This window comes from Nyctereutes procyonoides, unplaced genomic scaffold (genome assembly GCF_905146905.1).
Source record: "Nyctereutes procyonoides isolate TBG_1078 unplaced genomic scaffold, NYPRO_anot_genome, whole genome shotgun sequence".
Taxonomy (NCBI): domain Eukaryota; kingdom Metazoa; phylum Chordata; class Mammalia; order Carnivora; family Canidae; genus Nyctereutes; species Nyctereutes procyonoides.
The window spans coordinates 21,113,490-21,128,699 of NW_026575141.1; the positions used below are offsets into that span (position 1 = coordinate 21,113,490).

At 41.0% G+C, this 15,210-nt stretch overlaps 1 protein-coding gene across 3 annotated transcripts in view; it reads left to right on the forward strand.

Moving 5' to 3' along the window:
* UMAD1 (UBAP1-MVB12-associated (UMA) domain containing 1) overlaps positions 1–14,028 on the forward strand; it is a 229,489-nt gene extending 215,461 nt beyond the window's left edge. The window contains exons 4-5 of one of the 3 annotated variants that reach the window (XM_055307336.1): positions 12,143–12,357; positions 13,025–14,028. In XM_055307336.1, the coding sequence (XP_055163311.1) occupies positions 12,143–12,357; positions 13,025–13,235 (426 nt within the window). In that variant the 3' untranslated portion in view covers positions 13,236–14,028. Of the gene's footprint in view, positions 1–6,625; positions 8,269–12,142 lie in introns of those variants that run through there. The other 2 variants (XM_055307337.1, XM_055307338.1) reach the window with 2 other exon arrangements.
* Positions 14,029–15,210: the final 1,182 nt, after the last annotated feature.

Genomic DNA, 15,210 nt, shown 5'->3' on the forward strand with positions numbered 1-15,210 from the left:
AGCACTAAACAAATGCCGTTTTCCCAAGATTCTAATTAGAACTTTTCTTATCCCACAGATTTAACTGAATTATGAAATTGATAAAATCATACCAGTGAGCTGTTTCACAGAGCATTATAGCACATGTTAAAGACCATTGGTTTGTTACAGCTTTAATTCCAAGATCATTTAACATCTGCACGACTCTGTTTTTGTTGATGTGGTCAATATGCCTCTCTTTTTTGGTGTAAATGGAGATGTGCAGGGAAATAGAAATTGATGGGGCTATAATGTCCTAATAAAGGGCACTCCTAATAAGAAGTCTGCATCCTGGGCCAATGGAGAAGTAAGACCAAGGAGCCAGCAGACAGAAAACCAAAATGTCCCCCTTTTGACTAACACAGCCTAGGCTGAAGGAGACAGCTTAATGTGATAGCTGAAATGGATTTCCAGGCTCCCAATAACCTATGTCTAGACCTGTGGGGAGAGTTTAAGCCAGCATAACAGATACTCTTAACTCGGGCAGCCCCAGTGGCACAGCAGTTTAGCGCTGCCTGCAGCCTAGGGCGTGATCCTGGAGACCCTGGATCGAGTCCCACATCAGGCTCCCTGCATGATGTCTGCTTCTCCCTCTGCCTGTGTTTCTGCCTCTCTCTCTCTCTCTCTCTCTCTCTCTCTCTCTCTCTCTGTGTGTGTGTGTCTATGAATAAATAAAAAATCTTAAAAAAAAAAAAAAGATACTCTTAACTCTGATAACTTGGCTCCCCTGGTCCAAGTAGAGAGAGAAGAAAGAGACTTTCTCCAGGCCCCAGGACCTTAGATGGTTTAGTGTCCCTCATCTAGAAACATGGTATGGCCATTGTCCTCCTTGAGGAGGAATAGGGGGAATGGCAGACAGCCAAGGTGCTTAGAGAAAAATCCCTCTTTATGGAAAGCAGGAAAGTTAGAGAGAAGCTTTTCTCTTTAATAGAGGTAAACAGAATTTAAATTAGTGGAATTGACCCACCCATCCCCTCTTCTAGTCAGCTCTCATCTCTGAGGCATTCCTTCCCTTACAGTGCTTACCTAGTCCTGCCACCTGTTGCTGGTCATGTTCCCCACACCCCTGCCACCAGGCATAGGCTCCTGGGGGAGCCCCTTCAGACTATACCAGAAAAACTAGCTCCTGAGAGAGAAGATCTGTGTAAGGCAGGTGGATGCTAGAAACTGACTGTGCCCCCCCCAACTCAACTCATATATTGAAACCTAATCCCCTAAGTGAGGATATTAGGAGGTGGGGCCTTTGGGAGGTGATTAGGTCATGAGGGTGGAGCCCTCATGGATGGGATCTGTGCCCTTGAAAAAGAGGTCCTAGAGAAAGCCCTGGTCTCTTCTGCCATGTGATGTTTTAGAGAAAAGATGGCAGTCCAGGAACCAGGAAGTAGGCCCTCACCAGACACTGAATCTGCCAGCACTTAATCTTGGACTTTCTAGCCTTCAGAACTGTGAGAAATACATTTTGGTGTTTGTAAACCATCCAGTCTATAATATTTTGTTATAGCAGCCAGAATGGACTAAGACACTTGATTAGAGGGAGTTTGGAGATGATAAGGTTAGCTTCTTCCTCTCTCTCTCGGTGAAAGGTGGATCTATGATAATAATAAAAAAAAATAGTTGCCACAGTCTCTACATTGTAGTAGAACCTCATTGAACTTCCATTGGGAGACACATTAGTGAAGTTGTTCATTTGCCAAGTGAAGAACAATCCGTCTCGTTCTTTAGGAAACTAAGCTAGTTTTAAGTTTGTTTGTATTTAATACCATCCATGGTTTACCATGTGGGTGATAATGCAGTGGGCAAAATCTTGTTAGGAAAAAAAAAAACAGATGTGGAAATCCAGCTTAACATAATAATCCCTGGCCTTTTCTGAATAAGTCTGAATATAAAGTTTGTGAAGAAACTGAAATTATTTAGTCATTCAGTAAATATATATCAATCACCTGTTATGAGCCAGACATTGCTCTGATTGCCAGGGGAATGGAGATGAAGGCTACTGTCCCTGAGTTTCAATGGCCCATGGTATTATGAGGGTGACAGAGCATTCCAGTCCAGTGTGATTTGTGGCGAGAGAGAGGTATGCACAAGCTGTTGTGGGAATACATGGGCAGGCACTTGGCCCAGGTTTGAGGAGTTACTTGGGGAGCTCTTTCTAAAAGAGCGCGGGGTACATCCTGAAGGGCAAATTGAAAGAGGCAAGATGTAGGGAGTAGGAAAGAGAAAGATGTCCCAATTTAGACAGAAGTAACCAAATGAGCCAAAGCTCAGAGCTAAAGGGAAAGCTTGGCATGTTTGAATAATTGTAAATAGCTTGGTGTGAAGACATTAGGGAATGGTAATAAAAGAAATCTGAGGGGTAAGCAAGGCCAGATCATACCATTTGTGCTACAATAGGGAGTTTTTTTTTGTTCAAAGGCACTGAGGAGCATTAAACAAGGAAAAGCATGTGAGATACTACCAGTGAGAGATAGAGAGGAGTAAGGCCATATATAGGAGACTCTTGCAGCATTCATGATACAAGACTATAGTGGCTTGCATTAAGAGAATTGATGGTGGGATTGATGAGAAATGATGAAACTTGGGGAGACATTAAAAACCTCAAAATCAGTAGGACTCAGCCACTTACTGGATAGAGGAAGTGACAGGGAGAAAGAAGTCCAAGATAATTCAGACTTCTGTGTTTGACAATCATTGCACAAAAAATATTAGAAGAGCATTGGGTTGGAATAGAACTGGGAAGCCTTGAGAGTCAGGTTCAGAACATGTTGAGTTTAATATTCCAAAAGGAAAGATATAATAGGAATTGAACATGTGGGTCCAGAGCTCTAAATAGAAGTCTGGGTTCAAGATGTGTGTGTGTGTGTGTGTGTGTGTGTGTGTGTGTGTGTGTGTACACATGCATGTATCTACATTCTTGTATCTACTTTGGGGGAGTGGAGGAATAGGGCAGAAGGAACCATGGATATGGATAAGCTCCTCTAGGGAAGTGTGTTGAGAGAGGAAGAATAAAGCAACAGAATGGAGAATATCCTTTCAGAATAGACCAAAAAAAAAAAAATCAGCTAGACAGATAAAGGCAACACTAACAAGTGGCGTGGAAGCCAGAAGATTAAAAAACTCAGAGTCACCAGTCTGAAGTGCTACAAAGAAGTCATATATGGTTAGCACTTGAGAACATCTTCTGAGTTTAGCACAGTGTGATTATTAGTGACCTTGGACAAAGTAGTGGCCATACAGGGGCAGAGATAGAAGGCCGATTGCAGTGGGTGAGGAGTGAAACAGATGGCGAGTGTCAACAATCATCTCAGCCTGACTGCGAAAGAAAGATAGTGTGGGCGTTCAGTGGGTAAGATCCAGTTGGGTATGAAAGACCTCAGGAGAACTTTCTGTGAATGATGAATTGACTTTATAAAAGATTAGCAATCAGGAGCCACCTCCTAATGGATGAAGCCGTGTCCTTCAAGAGTAGGGGCGAGATGGATGCGGGGTGCCAGGGAGGGATTTGCTTTGGGTAGGAAGAGGGCAACTTGCTGTGGTGGCAGGAGGGAAGTATGGAGGGGTACAGACAGATGCCGAGAAGGTTTTTGGGTACAGTAAGTAGACAAGATCCTCCCCTGATGATTCCTATTTCCTCTGCAGAGTGGGATGTGAGGCACTCATCCCCATGGGCTGTCAGTGAGGAGCCAGGTGGTGATGTAGGGCTACAGGAGGGGAGAGCAGGGGTGAAATGTATGCTGACAAGAATGAGGGGGAAGGCCTACAGGAAAATACGAGATTTCTGGATAGCTTCAGGTCAGAGATGATGAGCTTCTATAAACTTTTAAAAAGTTTTTCTATAATCTTCTTTTTAAAAATGTTTTTTAAAAAATCACTTGGATAGCCTTTTTTTATTTCACAAACCAGTATTAAACAGGATCCCATGCCGAACATACTGTTTCTTGCTGGTTCCTTTCCTGAAATGCTTCTCTTTCCTCTTTCCACTGCTCCCCCACTCTAGTTGGCTGTACAGAAGATTTTCCGGCTTCAGTGAAGCCACTTTTCCAAGAATGCATGGAACAGATTACAGAAGCAAGTGCCAGCCTGCTGCTTACTTCCCTCTCTTCACTTGCATACATTCAGCTGGAGTTCTGAAAAGAGGAAGTCAGGAGAACTTTTTTTGTTGTTTTTGTTTTTTTGTTTTTAAAGAAAGATGGAAGAAATAGGAAGCACAGGCAGGTGGAAAAACTGTGGGGGGTGAGGGGAAGAGAACAAATATTGAAAAAAATATCATAAGCTGAGATGTAAATTGAAATGATGTCAGAAATCAGAAGGGGAGCAAAGAAAATATCTACTTTCTAACCTGGCCCCTTAGTTTGCTTTTTAAATATATGGCATCCTCAAACTGGGAGCCCAGGCTCTATGGGAAACATGTTTGCAGTGAATTCAGCTTTCACTCCTGCCTAATTTATCTGTATCAGTGGTCAGGTGTTCTGGGCTTTTGTTTGTTTGGCCTAACCCCCTCGATTTCAAAATCAAGTCTGGGGTGCCTAGAGTATCTCAGAAATAAGGAGAGCCGATTCAGTGCCAACCAAGTGCCACAAGTGAGGCACTGGGTTATTGTTCTGAGTACAGAGGATCTGCAGAAAAGCAACAATCAGTCTCTACCTTTGCAAAATAATTTTTCCCTAGTGAAAGGAGACTATTGCTTAGAGCTTATGTAGGTATAAGAGACCAGTCCTCCTGCTTTTGTCAGCTAGCTGGACATTTATTAGCAACTAGCTTCTTAGAAAAATAAATAAATAAGGAGCCTGAGTACTGCCTTAACTGTGCTTTTGCTTCTATCACCTTCTAACCTCTTGTCCCCTGATACTTCTGACTCAGATTTGCCCCCCCCAACCTACCCCCACCAAGACACTGATGTAATGCAAGCAGATACCAGCTGAAGCCAGAATAGAATGGATAGTTATCTGGGGAGATAAAGTGACAGTGTTGCCTGTTCAGGCTATTGTTCAAAGGAACATGTCTTTTATTTATAGATGTTAGAATTTAAAGGCATAGACAGCCAGAGCTTGACATTACCTCTTCTTACTGTAACTTGTTTCCTAGAAATATGCTTTAGTGTATAGCTACCTTCTTTGCATGTAAATTGAATGTGCTAGATGTGTGTTTTATACCTGGTTTCATATTCTTCTAATAGGTTCTGTTACTGTTTTGTTTTAAGGTTGGTTTCTAAATTTTAATGCTTCAATATTTTGCTTTTATGGGACACTATTTTATCTCTACTTATCTGAGGCACAGGTTGTCTTAAAATGCAGGAGGGCTTTGTGGGTTTTTTTTTTTTTAAAGATTTTTAAAATTTATTCATTCATGAGAGACACACAGAGAGAGAGGCAGACACAGGCAGAGAGAGAAGCAGGCTCCATGCAGGGAGCCTGATGTGGGACTCAATCCCGGGACTCCAGGATCATGCCCTGAGCCAAAGGGAGGTGCTCAACTGCTGAGCTACCCAGGCGTCCCAAATGCAGGAGTTTAAAAAGATGCTAAATATAGGTGATGTTAATATTAATAAAATATTCATATTTTAAGCAGGTATGGCTAAGTAGATGAGGTCTCCAAACTGTTAGCGGGTTTGCAAAATTGGCACCCCTTAATAGATTTCATGGTGATTTGGGGGGCTTCTGTGCCAGGAAAAACGTAGTCTGTTCTTGAACCTGCATTTTCTTGCTTTCAAATACCCAGGAGTGAGGTTCACAGGATGCCACTAACCTTCTGTTGCTCCAGGGAAGTGACTTCATTTTTCTAAGCCTTTACTGAAAAGTGTTATGTGCCTTGTCTTCTTGGACTTTTTTTCTGAAGCTCTGAGAAGATTTTACAGATTGAACCTCAAGAATCTTTACAGCCCCTCTGCAAAAAAAGAGAATACTGCCTATAAACCTTTTTGAATTATTTGAAACAAATATAATAGAATGTGAGGAATACAAGATAAACTTGGCCAGCCCATTTTTAACAGGTTAAGTGATGAATAAGAATTATTAAACAAACATAAAAATAGCTAATTAATTCTAAACTTTGTTTGTTGTAATGATAACAATAAGGAAATTCATCTTCTCCCCAAGACAAAAAAAATTCTGACATGGGATACTCATATTCAAGCCATGCAAGGGCAAACATTAATTTGAACAAGAAGTATTAAAGCTGAATTATATGAAGGAACTTATGCTCAAGAACATTGTCATAGCAGCCCTTCTGTGAACAGGATTAATCACAAAAATAACAAATATGCTTTATGAACACAATATTTGAAATAATATTTTAAAATTTGGCTATTAACCATAAGGTTAATTGATTCTTTTCTTCTTGCTCCATTGTGGTTAACATACTCATTCTTCTTTTTAAAGACCCATTTTATTATGCAAATGAAAAAAATTGAAAGACTGTGTGTGTAAGAGAGAGGGCTGCATTTTGCTGGGGAACTCATGCACCTGTTTCAGCCCTCAGCCCCCACCTCTGCTTCCACTGGCTGCCAAGCTAGACTTCGTGATCAGAGTAGCGGGTGTGGGGTCCTTGAATTTTGACTCACATTTTCTTTGTGACTTACTCTTGTTTTGCCTTATAATTTCTCCCCTTCCAGCTCTCAGCATGCCAACAGCAGCTGCATCATGGCACTCACCCTGCTGCCAACAGGGCAGGCAGCCTCCTTGGAGACTGCAATGTTGCACTCGAGCCAACTGTTAAGAGATAGATGTTGGAGTAATACATACAGCACAGCTGAAATTCAGATTCTTCTAGGAGGCATTTGGTGGAACACTTTGTCAGTGGCATTTTGAAGTTGATTTCATTTTTGGAAACTTCTTATTTTGGACAGTTGTCAAACATATTCAAAGGTAGAAAGAATACTGTAGCACCTTCCTGTGTACCTTCTATCTCTCCATTTCAACAATGATCAACTTATAGAGAATCTTGTTTCACTTTCCCCAGTGTTTCCCCATGGTTTATCCCGACTACTGATAAATTCATTCCAGGGGATAAATATCTCATAAATTATAGTTGCTTTCCTGTCCTTCTCTAGTCTAAGATCTGTCACCTTAATGATTTCTGCAATCCTTTCTTCCTAATGGTAGAAGATATTAGAGTCTTTTGTCCTTCTAAATTAAGCTAAAATATGCTCTGTTGGCACCTGTCATATTTTCTAATGTGGTCCTCTACATTTTCAGGGCTTTGTTCATTCAGCTGGCCAATCTGTCCACAGCATGTCTGAGGTGTGCGGGGTCTTCAAATGTAAAGCATTAAAGGTCACTGGGTTTGATTCTCAGTGTCACCACAGACTAGCTGTGTAAGCTGAGACAACTTGCTTCACCTTTGGGTCCTTCCGTGTCCTGTTTTTCACATGGGACTAATAATGGTACACACTTCACAAAGCTGTGGTAGGACTTACATGAGTGAGTACATTTAAATAGCTTGGATGGAGGCTAGCACAAAGGAAGTGCCCAGCATATGCCATGTGCTGCCATCCTCCTCCTCCTCATGATCATTTTTCACCCCTCACCACTCATTTTACAGACAATAGAAGAGAGGCCCAGGTGGATGAAGTATACAGCAGTTTTATCAGGAGAACTTGAACAAGGAATCACATCTCTCAATTCCTTAATTATCCAAGATTCAGTTTGCCAGAGAGTTAAACCTTAGAAGTTGGGTGTTTAGAAAGCAAGGCAGTACGGGTAATATCCCTCTTCCTCTCACCTCTTTAGGAAGGTGAGATTTCAAGAATGTGTTTAAGAAAGGAGATGATTTGGCTAATGAAACCGGAGAACATTCTATACATAAGAAAGAAAAGAACGTTCAAGCATAGGATGCTATTAACAGATCTAGGGAACATTTGTGCATGAGATTATAAGAAGGCACGATGTAAGAGAGGATGGTAAGGTAAGATGCTTTGAACCACCAGTGAATGTCAAAACAAAAGAGGGTGCCTGGACGGCTTACTAGGTTAAGCATCCGACTTTTGATTTCAGCTCAGATCATGATCTCAGGGTCATGAGATAGAGCCTTGAGTAGAGCCCTGCATCAGACTCTGCATTAAGTACAGAGTCTGCTTAGGATTCTCTCTCTCTCAGGATGCCTGGGTGGCTCAGCAGTTGAGCATCTGCCTTCGGCTCAGGGCATTGATCCTGGAGACCCGGGATCGAGTCCCACATCGGACTCCCTGCATGGAACCTGCTTCTCCCTCTGCCTATGCTGCCTCTCTCTTTGTGTCTCTCATGAATAAATAAATAAAATCTTAAGGAAAAAAAAAAAAGGATTCTCTCTCTCCCACTCCCTCTGGCACTCCCCCCACTTGTGCGCTTTCTCACACTCTCTCAATCTCTGTCCCTCAAATAAATAAAATCTTAAAAAAGAGAGAGAGAGATGGATGGATCCTGAACTTTAAAGCCAAGTGGCACTGGCCATTCCTAAAGTTTTTGTTTATTCACTCACTTTAACATGTGCTAAGTTTATTCTACTTACTTACAAATATCATTTCATTAATCCTCATAGCAATCCTGTGAAATAGATACTATTATTGATCTCATAGTACAGCCAAGGAAACTGAGGCACAGGGAAGTTAAATAACTTGCCCAGGGCAATAAGCAAGAGACCTTGGATTTGCGCCCAAGCAGTGTAGCTCTAGAATCTGTGCTCTAAACACTCTGTTGTGCTGCTCCAAGGTAACCAAAGCCTCAGTGCGTAGGTCATCTTGAGGAAAGCAGCGATAGATAGGTGATATCCTCTAAAGAGGCTGGAATTGTGGCATCATTGCTCACTGATACCTGTGCTCTCATCTGACCCAGGGATCCTTAGTATTTAAGTCACTCAGGTTTCAGGAGGCAGGTCTACATACGTGGACCTTTCTAATAAGCCTTGTCATAGCAGGGTGGGGTAACACTGTTCTACTTGCAATCCTAAGAAAGTATTCTGGTGTATTGTTTTCACGTGAAGTTAAGACAACTCTTGCCGGGGATGTGTTTGGTGAATTCAAAGTCATTTACTCAACAACGATTTCTTGAGGGCCTCTGTTCTAGGCGTTGGGGATGCCTTGTGAAGAGAGCAGTTCCTCTCCTACAAAATCACGGATTTTTCCTCTCTAGACCTTCTCATTAGCATATCAACTGCTGCCATTTTCTCTCAACTCAGAAACAAAAGATCAAGAGAAACTTCTCTTGATCCCACATCCCTTTCCAGCTACTGGCCCATATCTTTTTCCCATGTATAGCACAATGTCTACAAATGTTGTCTGTTCTCATATTTGTCTTCACTTGCCATCCTCTCATCATCTTTTCTTTTTAAAGATTTATTTATTTTAGAGAGAGTGCATGCACAAGCAGGGTGAGGGGCAGAGGGAGAAGAGAAAAGCAGAGTCCACACTGAGCACGGAGCCTGACACGGGATTTGATCCCATGACCCTAAGATCATGACCCCAGCTAAAACAGAGTCGGACGCCCAATTGAGTGAGCTACCCAGGCGCCCCACCCCCTATCACCTTTTATTTTATTATTTTTTAAAGATTTAATTTATTTATTCATGAGAGACACACACACACACAGAGAAAGAGAGAGAGGCAGAGACACAGGCAGAGGGAGAAGCAGTCTCCATGCAAGGGAACCTGACGTGGGACTTGATCCCAAGACTCCAGGACCACACCCTGGGCCAAAGGCAGGAACCAAACCACTGAGCCATCCAGGGATCCCCCCTATCATCTTTTAAACACAGCACTAAGCAGACTGTCTTCTCGAGATCCACCCCCCCGCCCAACTCCAGACTCATATCAGATCCCCCTGCCTATTTACAGCTCCACTTAGATGTCTGTGAGACACTTGGAACATCCAGAACAGCTCCTCATCTTCCTGCCATACTCACTTCCCCCTGACACTCTTTTCCCATCCCTGGAAAATGGAGACTCTATTCTTATTCCTCAAGCCACAGACTTTGGCTTCATCCTTGACTCTGCTCTTACTCTCACACCCCATGTCCATTCCATCAGGACATCCTATTGGCTCTCTTCTTGGTCTATCCACAGTCTAACCATTCTGTCTCTCCATTAGTATCACCATCTAATCCACAATCTGTTCATTCCCAGCTGGTCTTCCTGCTTCCTTCCCTGGGCACAGTATCCCCCACTGGCTATAGTCAACACAGCGACCAAAGAGATTCTTTTGACATCAGTAAGAATAGATCTCCTCTGCAACAATCTGTCCTTCGAAAATTTTCTAAAGCCCACATGCAACAACATGAATGAATCTCATACATATAATGTTAAGTGAAAGAAGCCAGAAACAAAAGAGTTCCTACTGTATTATGACTACATTTAAAATACAGGTAAAACCTCTCTGTACTGTTAGAAATCAGGATGATGACTGAGGGGCAAGGAGTTGGCTTTGAAAGCAAGCACCCCCGAGGCCTCCAGGGAGCTGGCCACTTCTCTTTCTTGATCTGGGTGCTGGTTGCTCACAGGTGTTTGGTCGGTTAAAATTTAGCAGGCTGTACCCTTATGATGGACCCTTTTCTGTGTGTATTTTCCACTTCAATAATGAGTCTTACAAAAAAAAATAAATAAAAAAATAAAAAAAAATAATGAGTCTTACAAAATTGCTGTTTCTTACAGAAAATCATTCTCCTCTAGACTTAAAAGGAATTTATCAGCACTTATGACTATTAGGACGTGAGCTTCAACCAGGCAAAAATCATGTCTGCTTTCATCCATTCAACAATTGGTTATGGAGTGCTGGGCAGTGGAGATACAGCAGTGAACATGGGAAGTGAAACTCCTTAAGCTTCCAAGGGGTGATACCAGAATAAATTATATACCATATAACAAGGTGCCAAGGGCTATGGAGAGGGAGACGGAGTGCCGGAGAGGGGGAGGTGAGGGCCAGGATACAGTTTAAATAGTTGGTCAGGGGAGGCCTCCCTGAGGACATGAGAGAAGGAACCTGGTATTTCTGGGAGAAGAACCTCTGGGGCAGAGGGACTGGAGAGGAAAGGGCCAAGGCAGAAGCAGCCTGGGTGTGCAGGAGCAACAATGGGAGGTAGTGGGATGAGAAAGAAAGGAGCCAGGACAGACTAGCTGAGGATCCTGTCAGAGAGGTACGTGGAGCCAGATCAGGAAGGGCCTCGGAGGCCTCCATACAGACACAGCAGTCTTATTCTGCATGAGACCCAGTTGAGGGGGTCGGGGAGTCACATTTTGCCTAACCTGGTTTGAGGTAGGTTTCAGCTGCTTGGAGCAGCAGGTCGTTGGTTTCTCTTCAATTTTTTATTCATTCTCCTGTTGATGGATATCCAGGTGGTTTCCGGTTTGGGGCTTGCAAAGAGTGTTGTGAACACCCTGGTGCATATCTTTTGGTAAAGTACTGTGTATAAGGTATACCAATCTTGAAGAAATTGAACAAAATATATCAGTTCCTCTTTGAAAACCTTGTGTAACATAACATGCTAGTTCCAGTGAAAGTCAGGCAATCAACCAATACTTACGGTTCGCATACTAGGTAAACACTCAAATATATATTAGGGTATATGAGGCGGAGGATACACGCGTACATACAAAATACGCAAGGTAAGGCATGCAAGGTGGAGAATACAAAGAAATGTCAAAAAGATTTGTTGCCCTCAAGTACCCTAGAGTCTAGTTGGGGATAAGATGTATGCATATGAAACAGCCACCAGCATGGACACAAACAGGAATTGCCAAATAATATCCTAGGCAATTTGCCCCATATTCTCTCTGAAGTGAGAAAGGTCACTTTGGACTGTGTTGATATAAGATTTCACAGGGAAGCTGGGAATTCCCTAGAGCCTGAAAGCATACATCAGATCTGTGAGCCAGACTTTGTAGACATTATCAGGCTAAGGAAATAGCAAAAATGCCAATTTGTATTTGAGAGGGCTATGGGTAGCCAGTCTGAGTAAAAGTAGGGTTTAGGATTCATTTCAAAGTCCAACAGAGACTGCGATGGATGTATTTCTCAAGTGAAATAAATAAGAGCATTCTGATCTAGGACTCTTTCTGTATCCCACATTTCACAATCATTTTGTTATATTAACGCCACATTTACCATTCCTAAGCCTCCAAGTCCACAAGGTCTAAATGACTTAAATATATATGTATTTTTAGACTGGCAAAGAAACCTCATCCAGTGTGACTGGAGCAGGCCCCGAGGTGGAAAATAAGGCAGGCCAGACTTTGGAAAACAACTCGTTAATGGCCGAACTCCTGAACGACGTGCCCTTCACCTTGGCCCCACACGTGCTGGCTGTGCAGGGCACCATCAGTGACCTTCCAGACCACTTACTCTCCTATGATGTCAGCGAAAATTTATCACGGTTTTGGTACGATTTCACCCTTGAAAATTCAGTGCTCTGTGATTTGTAATCTGTCTCTTTGCACCTTAACAGCTTGAAACAAAAGTTTGCCTATTTTATTTAACCTGTTTGATGTTCTTTGCCATTTCACTGCTTAAAGGTCCTTAGAAGAGCAAGGATCATAAAGCAAACGACATTAATGTTCATTACTCTATTTCTTAGAATATATTTGTACAAAGATTGGACTTAAGCTCTACTTCCTTTCCCCCAGATAATAAATATAAAAATTAGGCTATCAGGGTTTTATGAAAGGAGCAGATTCCTTCAGCTGGTCTCTCAAAATATAACACCTCGAGTTTATCTTAGGAGAACTGTGAGAAAGAGCTGTGGCACTTTTCTCAGTTACCACAACTCCAAAATCTGTGCTTAGAACGAGAATGCTCTCTCTCTTCTCTGGTTTGGAGGAAGCTTGAATTAATGTTATTCCCTTTCTTCCACAATGTTTATGAATGAATTCAGAAAAACAGTATCATCTAGTAGCTCAATCTCTTCAATCCTGATTTAGACAGCGAGGTAGAAATTTACAACTTTTCCTAAAACGCAGTGGTAGTTTGCTGAGCCATGAATGCCATACCTGCTCTGGAACACCTTTTCCTTTGAGTGACACGTTTCAACTTCCTCCCACCCATGGCAGCCCTTTCCACCGTGGATGGTCCCTGGATGCCTGCCTTTGTTTTCTGCCTCATTGCTACTTCAGAGCCTGTGCCCTCACCAGCTTTCCAGAGAAGTCCCCCTGCTTCTGCCTTGGTTGGCATTTGCTCCCCTTACCACATATGTTCCCAGTTTATGAAGAGATTCACGTTTCCTTTCAACCTCTCTGCCTCCTAAAGAAAAACATCTCATGATGATACATATTATTGCTGATAACACTCTTATTTAGAAATTTGTTGGCCACCATACAGATGGAAATGTTTTACTGCTAGAAAAGCTGAAATCGACTCATTTCCAATTAGAGTGCAGGCAAAACACCTAACTATGACTTTTAGTTCTTGGCTATCCATTATTTATTCTAACTAAAGCAGTAAAGAACTGCCATTGGTCAATAAACTGTAAAGAGAAGAAGCAAACTGTGATGGAGTATTTTCCATGCCATGGAAAATTTAAATCACATTTGTTTTGATTAGGAGCAATACACTTTATTGATTCTGTGCCAAATTTTAAGTATATTTTTTTACAAAGATAGAGTGCCATAGCAAAACTAGACTCTGTGCATAAAGGTACCTGAATCATTTAAGTTTTACATGTTGTGCATGTTTGTTTAATAAATGTAGCATTGTCTTGATAAAAGTGCCATATTATTTAAAAGTTAAATGAACATTTCTATTGACAAAAATGTGCTTCATTTACAAATAATGTTACCAAATGAGGGGAGTGATTACATTAAATCTCTACACAGTTTTCATAAAACATCAGTCTAGGAAATGTGAACTAACATGAATGTGAACATTTTATAGTAGTTTTTGTGAAAGCATACTTTTGAATATCCATGTTAATGTACCTTGAAAGTAAATGTTAAGTACATCATCAATTTGTCTAATATATTTGTGAAATTTTCTCATTTATATTTATGTCTACCATGTTATAAATATGCTTGTATTTTCATTTGTCTAAAATAATTGTTATATTTAAATAAATGTGAATTAAAATAAATCAATATTTTGATTATTTTCAGATCCAGAAAAAAATAGCTTTCTTTACATTCATATTTGAATGCAAGTTATTAATTCTTTGTGAGGCAAATATTTAAGTATATAGTTTGTGAAGTGCCACAAAAAATGAAATTTCCACTTATATGTAAATTTAAGGGAAAAACTTTGAAAGTGGTAAGATCACTAGTCCTGGCTTCACGGGACTGGAAAGATTTGGAAGAAATCACATGAATATCTAACTCTAGATAGATCCCCATCATCACAAAATTTAGCAAGGCCTAGTATTCGCAACCTTTTTTTAACAAAAACATTTTAGTTTTCTTAACCTTGTGTATGAATCAGTGTTACTATTTTAAAATTGGAAGAAACATTAGAAATCATCCAGTCAACTTCATTTACCCAAGAGAAACTTGAAGCCTAGAGAGGTTAAGTGACCTAACTCACCTGGTTAGTGATAAACATTTAATTCAATAGTGTTCATAATTATAAATTACAACAAAGCTGTATGTTCTGGTGGAAAGAGTTTGGAGAGCCACCCCCCCCCCAAAAAAAAAAAAGGGAAAGAGTTTGGACCTCTGAGGCAAGCCAGACAGTCTGTAATGGCTCCCTCACTTACAAGCTGTGGGACTTTGGTCAGTTCCCTAACCTCTGGTTATCTTAGTTCCCACACTTGTTAAATAGTAATTGTATGCACCTTGCAGCGTTAAGTTTTAGACGGTTTTGTCAGATGTGTGACAACATAAAGCTTGACACACCATAGGTGTTCTAAGAAAGGGAGCCGCTATAATTCTCATTACTTACCACACGTGCACATTAGTCTAACAAAATGCAAAATACATATTAACTGAACTGCTTAAAGAGTCATATAAAAAACAGCAACTTAACATTTATTGTTGGTCTCTCCTGCCCCATTATTTTTTTTCCATAGTAAATACCTAACTATAGGAAAAATTTCTAAAATATGTCGGTTGACTCTCTGCAATTCTTTAGTTAAGAATTCCCTACGGGACACTTTCTTTTCTCTTATTATCAAGAATCATGGCCATTTTCCTTAATACAAATTATCATTAGAAAAAGTAAAGTAGAGAATGTACAAATGCTTTTACTGAATCTTATTTTTAGCCCTAAAGTATATTCAGGAAGTTGCATGTATTTTTCTCTGGCTTTCTTT